We start from the raw sequence: 6,917 nt of genomic DNA on the forward strand, positions 1-6,917 counted from the left end.
CCGAGCAGGGAGCCCGATGTGGGGCTCGATCCCAGGACCCCGGGATCATGACCTGAGCCTAAGGCAGACGCTTAATGACTGGCCACCCAGGCGCCCCACCTTTCCTATATTAGATCCATGTGATTTCACCCCTTATGACTATCATTATGGCTTTTTTTTTTTTCAGAGTCCTTGTTTTCTCTTTAAGGTTTTATTTATTTATTTGAGAGAGAGAGAGCGAGAGCAAACATTCAAGGGGAGGGGCGGAGGGGGAGGGAGAGGGAGTCTCAAGCAGAATCCGTGATGAGCGCAGAGTCCGACATGGGGCTGATCTCAGGAGCCTGAGTCGGAAATCAAGAGTCTGGTGCGCTCACCTGACTGAGCCACCCAGGTGCTCCTTGTTTTCTCTTTAATACGCACATGCTCAGCTCACCAAGCGGGCCACTGTGTCCCCTGCTGTCTCGGAGTTCCTGGCAACAGCTCTGTGCTCCAGGCCCATCCGGAGTCTCCCAGCCTCCCAGGGTGGAGGCAGCCAGAAACGGAAACTGAGGAGGATGGAGGCGCATTAGGCAGTCCCACAGAGTGATGCAGGTGGAGGGCCCACCTCACAGGCCCGTTAGGGACGGGCTCCAGGCTCTGTGTCCCTCTGACTTAGTAAGTCCATAATACGTTCTCACTGTAATGCACTTTCCGTGTATGTTCTTTCTGTGCACTTCTGCATCAGCGGGAGCACAGCCCGGGCTGACTCCATCATGCACAGCGGTCTCTGGCTAACTGTGTCCTGTGCATCTGGTCTACAACAGTCCTACCTATGGACCTGGGACCCTGCCCCCAGAGGGCCCCTCCACCCCGTGCTCCCACAGTCATGTGTTGGCAGGTGGGGGTAATGGACCTGAGATGGCCCCAAGATCCAGTGAGTTTGTGGGTTTGGCAGGTGCAGGCTGAGAGGGTGAAGAAGGCGGTGACTCAGGTAATGTGAGTCTAAAGGCAGGCAGAACCATGAGGATTGCAAAGTTCCGTGAGCGCTTGTCATGCTCCTTCCTCCTGTTATCTCGTTTCAGGCTATGAAGTCAGCACCCGGCAGTGGCCATTGTTGGAGAGTAACTGGGCAGGGTCCCCGTCATGGAGGAGAGGCTGCTTCAGGGGATGGGGGTGCAGGGCCGCAGACTGGGGCCTGCAATCATTGCGGGGTGGGGGACGCCCTGGGGCATGAGAGGTTGTGTCGGGTGAACGGAGGGAAGCCCCATCAGGGGGCCCACGGGGGAGGCGGGCAAGGAGTTCGGGTCTCTCGCTGTCTGGCGGAACCGGCCTGAGAAGGGTGCTCTCAGGGTGCCCTGGGAACAGGGTGGAGTGAGAAGCGGCCCCGCCTCCGCCTGGAGGCGCCTCCTGGGGCGTCCCTGAGAAGCAGATGCCCCTCCGGCGCAGGCCCGACCCGGGGGTCTCTGGGGCCCGGCGGGAGGGCGCTGGCGTGCCCGCACACCTCGAGGGAGGGTCCGGCCGACCTCCTATCCCGGTCGGTCTCCCAGAGCGCAGACCCGCGCGTACCTCCAAGCCTGCGCGGCGCGGGGCGATGCTGGGCCCGCCCGTGCCAATCACCTCGCTTAACTCCTCTCTTAAGGGCCGGTGCATTTGTCCACCGGCCCGTCTCCCGGAGCGCAGAAGTCCAAGACGGGCAAAGACAGGGTGCCCCTTAGAGCGCCCGGGGCCCACCCAGCCGGGCGGATCAGGGCGGGACTCCGGCCGGGCTCGGGGCGTGCCTGGGGGCGGGGCTCCCGGGGTCGCGACCCGGGCACTGTCCGCGGTGCTGAGCGCCCGCCCGGGCACATGGGGGCAGGTGCACCATGGGGAACCGCAGCGCGGCGGACGCGGACGGGCTGCTGGAGGGGCGCGGGCCGGGAACCGGCGGCGGCGCGGGAACTCCCGCGGCGGCGGCGGCGCTGGCGGGGGGCGTGCTGCTCATCGGCGCGGTGCTCGCGGGGAACGCGCTCGTGTGCGTCAGCGTGGCGGCCGAGCGAGCCCTGCAGACGCCCACCAACTACTTCATCGTGAGCCTGGCAGCCGCCGACCTACTACTCGCCCTGCTCGTGCTGCCTCTCTTCGTCTACTCCGAGGTGAGCCCGCGTTCACGGCCGCACGCGCACTGCTCACCTGCTCCTTCGTCCCCTGTCCCCATCCACCGTGAGGACCCAGAGCCACCCGGCCACTGGACTTCTCAGGAACCTCGAGCCGGGCGGCTGCAGGGACGCTGGGCCTGGTCCCAGGACAACTGGAGCCTCGGTCCCCTCTGATCCCTGCCCCCCATCTCGCTGTCAGTTTACCTGTTTGGCTGGCTGGCTGTCCGCCCTCCCTCTGTGCCTCTCTTTTCCTGTCCCTGTTTTGGCGTCTCCTACCCAAGAGATGCCTTTGCCCTTCAAGCCAGCCAACCTCAGAAACAGGCGAGGTTGGCAGTCCAGCCACCCACTATCCCTCAGCTGAGGTTCCATTCCCCAGGGGAGGCAGATGGACAGGCAGATTCAGGTTTACCCCCCCCCCCCCCCGCTCTCCCTGGGGCACAGAGACACACACACATCACTGCACAAACCACAGCCAGGCATGACCAGGAACATGCACACACCAGAGCACCCAGGGAAGGAGACCCTCACTCACGCACATACTCTGCCCACAGCAGGAGGGGCATTCAGCTGCGAGGAGCTGATGGCAAGTGAGCAGGGTTGGAGGAAGGGGAGGCCCTGCCCTGATGCTGGAACCAAAAGCAGGGGGTGGCGTGGGGTCCAGAGCCCCCGCCAAGAACCAGGGCCCAGAAGCCTCCATCCCCAGACCAGGTCTGGCCCTCGGGTGGGTCCCCCTTGGTGCCAGCCCTTGTCTGCTTTGCGGTTTGGGCAGAGAAAAGCTGCTTAGGCCTGGGCTGGGAACTCGGTGACCCGGGCAGTGGGGGAGGGGAGGGGAGACTCAGTTTTTCTGAGGCGGACGTGGAGAGACTGGGCAGGACAAGGACACACATGACCTGCCCCTCCCCCAGAGCCACAGACAGACATCACAGTGACAGCTCTTAAGCTCCTAATCGTCCCAAATCAGCGGGAGGGGATTTAGAAGGGGGTGGCTGTCTGCTCCTTTGCCCTTGGTGAGGGCACTGGTCACAGTGCTGAGGCTTTTACGTCTTTTAACTCATTTATCCTCAGAGCACTTACGTGGATACTATCATCACCCTCATTTTACAGATGAGGGGACAAAAGTGAGGTGACTTGTGGAGTCCCAGAGCAGTGACAGAGTTTAACCGGACAGGCTGACTCTTAGCCAGGGAGGAAACGGGGCGAGTGGGCTTCATGCTCCAGGGGGCTGGCCTGCTGGGGGAGCGCCCCCCTGCCCGAGCCCCACAGCATCAAGATCAGAGTCCTCCACCATCTAGAGCCCCTCTCCAGGGGCTCCCCGGGCCTTTCTCGGCTTTAACAGAAAGGGTTCCTCCTTTGTGGGAGGGAATCTCGCCCAGCTCAGTGGGAAGGCTGCCCGGGAGTGCGGGCCTCTGGCACATCCCCGCTCGCCCCAGAAAGGTGGGGGTCAGAGCACAGCCCAGGTCGCTGTGAGGGCTCCTGGTGCGGGGGAGACCGGCAGCGGGCCTTGCGTCTGCTGTTGCGCCCCCGCCCCCGCGCCCCTTCCCCGCGCAGGTCCAGGGCGGCGTGTGGCTGTTCAGCCCCGGCCTCTGCGACGCGCTCATGGCCATGGACGTCATGCTGTGCACCGCCTCCATCTTCCACCTGTGCGCCATCAGCGTGGACAGGTGAGCCGGCCGCGCCCCGCCCCGCGCCCCGCCCCGCCTGCCCCGCGCCTCCCCCGTCCCGGTCGCCCTCACCGCGCCCCCCGCAGGTTCGTGGCCGTGGCCGTGCCGTTGAGTTACAACCGCCAGAGCGGCGGCGGGCGCCAGCCGCTGTTCATCGGCGCCACGTGGCTGCTGTCGGCCGCGGTGGCGGCGCCCGTGCTGTGCGGCCTCAACGACGCGCGCGGCCGCGACCCCGCCGTGTGCCGCCTGGAGGACCGCGACTACGTGGTCTACTCGTCCGTGTGCTCCTTCTTCCTGCCCTGCCCGCTCATGCTGCTGCTCTACTGGGCCACGTTCCGGGGCCTGCGGCGCTGGGAGGCCGCCCGTCGCGCCAAGCTGCACGGCCGGGCGCCGCGCCGGCCCAGCGGCCCCGGCCCGCCGCCCCCCGAGGCCGTCGAGACCCCCGAGGCCATTCCGCCCCCCGAGGCCGTTGCGCCCCCCGATGCCATCCCGACTCCCGACGCCATCCCGGCGGAGCCCCCGCTGCAGGGAAGCAAAAGGAGGCGCGCCAAGATCACCGGCCGGGAGCGCAAGGCCATGAGGGTCCTGCCTGTGGTGGTCGGTGGGTACCTGCCCCGGGGTCGGTGGGCGGAGTGGAAGGTGTCGGCGCCCGCGGCCCGAGACGGTGCCCAGGACGCCGGCGGGGGGTGGGGGGTGCCGCAGGGACCCTGGTTCACCGCGCCCTCCCCTCCCCCCCGCCCCCAGGGGCCTTCCTGGTGTGCTGGACCCCCTTCTTTGTGGTGCACATCACCCGGGCGCTGTGTCCCGCCTGCGCCGTGCCTCCGCAGCTGGTCAGCGCGGTCACCTGGCTGGGCTACGTCAACAGCGCCCTCAACCCCCTCATCTACACGGTCTTCAACGCCGAGTTCCGCACGGTCTTCCGCAAGGCCCTTCGCGCCTGCTGCTGAGCCGCCCCTCACCCGCACCCCCAGAGTCCTCTGCGAGGACCTGGCCATGCCTCAGGGGGCAGGACCCCAGCAAGGGAGGGGGCGGTTTTGTACGACTGATTAAACTAATACCTTCCTAAACACCTGCTGGGAAGGCTGGGGCTGGGCCTGGGGAGGACCGAGAGGGGAGGGTGTGGGAGGAGCAAGGAGGAGGAGCTTCTGCCCCACGTGGAGCCCAGACCCCTACTAAACCGGCCCCAGCCAGTTAAGCCCCTGCTTCCTTCTGAGGAAGCCCAGAGAATAGACCCCACAAAGCTGGCTCTAGGCTCAGGGTGAGGTGAGAGGCAAGCCAGCTCTTGCTTGCGCTCCAGGGAGGCCCATCCAGCCTCGCCAGAGGAGAAACTTCCAGAACCAGGGCAGCCCTTGCCTGGGAAGGCCAGGACTCTGCTCGTGGGGCTGCCCACAGGCTCACTCACGGTGACTCACACCCTCCTCCAAAAGGTTCCCTCCCTGACGCACCCTCCCCCCAGCTGTTGCGGGCGGCAGCCTCACCCCCCACCCCACAGCCCTTGCCCCTCTCTCAGTGGGAGAGTGTGGACAGTTGTCCTGCAGAGAGGAGACTTGCCCTGGGGCTGCGCAGCAGTTTCCTGAGACCACCCTTTCCCCAGTGGGAAGACCACCACAGTGGGCCCATCAGCAGCCAGGCCCCGGCCAGACCGGCCCCTGCTTCTGCAAGGAGCAGCCAAGGTGGCCCACATCCCACTCAGCTAGCTGAGCTTTGGCGGCTGCCTCCAGGTCAGAGCAAGCTCCCTGCCTGTGATAGTGTCCAAAGCCCTGAGGAGATGGGGCCAGGGTGCTGGGTAGGCCCACCGAGGCAGGCTCCCACAAGCGGGAGGAGGTGCCTGGCCCAAGGCAGGGCCGAGCCACCCAGCTGCCCCTCTGTGCTCACAGCACAGACCCAATCCTGGGGAGGAGGGGGCAGCTCTCAGCCCCTCCAACCTGGACTTCGTCTCACTCTCCCGGTCCTGGGGAGGACCTCTGCTTTCCAGGGCTACTATGCCCGTGTCAGGGACGCTGTCTATGCTTCTAGGCACTAAGTTTTCTTCTGAACGTGAGAAATTATGGGCTGTGAGGTCCTGACCTCACAATAGCACGGGGCTGCCCCTTCCCGCCTGTGGGTGCTCACCCTCCCCTGCTCAGGGTCTCAGTGGGAGTGGGGCGAGGGGCACCTGGCAGACCCTGGCTCTGGTGGCTCCTTGAGTTTCTGCACCTTCTTGCCCATGAAGTGTGAGGACAATTGCAGCAGACACCCTGAGTCTCCCCGCAGGGAGTAGCCGTGATACTCAGACAGGAGCACAAGCCCCTGAGCCCCTGCCCCCACTGGCTATCCCCACAGACACCTGCCCCAAGCTGGGCCAATGGTCCCTCCTGGGGGTCTCAGACTTGAAGAGCAGAGAGGGTCACTGGGGCCCTCAGGCTGAAGGCAAGGTCAGAGCAAGGGGCCCCCCATGCCCTCTGATGCTCCCTCCACATGGACCTGTGGAGCCACCTCAGGTAGTCGGAGAGCCCTGCCATCAACCAGCACCTCCCCCTGCCAGGCAGCTGTGGGCACCTCCCAACCTTGGCTGTGTCGCACGCTGTGTCCTCCTCATCACCACCTGTATGTGGGGGCAGGACTGACCAACCCCACGAGCTGGGAGCTGCTGGGGACCTGGACGGTCCCCACTGGCCCTGTAGGCAGGACCTGCAGCTCCCACAGAGGAGGACAAGGTGCACAGGGCGGGGGGGGGGGTACATGCAGAGCCACAGAGGGCCTGGCTGACCGGGAAGCCCCTGGAGGGGCCTTGACCACCCAGCTCACTCAGCCGTCCCACCGATGCCAATCACCCCAGCCTGCAGCTCCCGGAGCCCTGGCTCTGAAGACCCACGGTGCCCCGAAGGGCCTGGCCTGTGCTGACAGAAGCCGGCCCCTTCCTGTCCCCCGAGGCTGCGTCCAGCAGGAGATGCCCTGACACAGAACTCTTGAGGACTGGCAACAAAGCCTGATCCGCCCCCTCAGGAATTTCCAGAAGCCACCACAGAACACTTCACAGGCCTAGAAAGGATGCGATTTGAAAAACTGCCCCCAAAATGTGCGGTCCTGAGGGTTCTATCTTCTTTTTATTATTATTTTACGTAGGCTCCATGCTCAGTGTGGAGCCCAGTATGGGGCCTGAACTCATGACCCTGAGATCAAG

The 6,917-nt window shown here is 65.1% G+C and overlaps 1 protein-coding gene across 1 annotated transcript; it reads left to right on the plus strand.

Annotated features, from left to right (window-relative positions):
* Positions 1-1,820: 1,820 nt before the first annotated feature.
* DRD4 (dopamine receptor D4) lies at positions 1,821-5,768 on the plus strand. The gene is made up of 4 exons (XM_036083692.2): positions 1,821-2,090; positions 3,642-3,754; positions 3,841-4,355; positions 4,499-5,768. Exons 1-4 carry the CDS (start codon positions 1,821-1,823, stop codon positions 4,699-4,701), a joined length of 1,101 nt encoding a protein of 366 aa, XP_035939585.1. The 3' UTR covers positions 4,702-5,768.
* Positions 5,769-6,917: the final 1,149 nt, after the last annotated feature.

The sequence above is a fragment of the Halichoerus grypus genome, chromosome 11 (genome assembly GCF_964656455.1).
Source record: "Halichoerus grypus chromosome 11, mHalGry1.hap1.1, whole genome shotgun sequence".
Classification (NCBI taxonomy): domain Eukaryota; kingdom Metazoa; phylum Chordata; class Mammalia; order Carnivora; family Phocidae; genus Halichoerus; species Halichoerus grypus.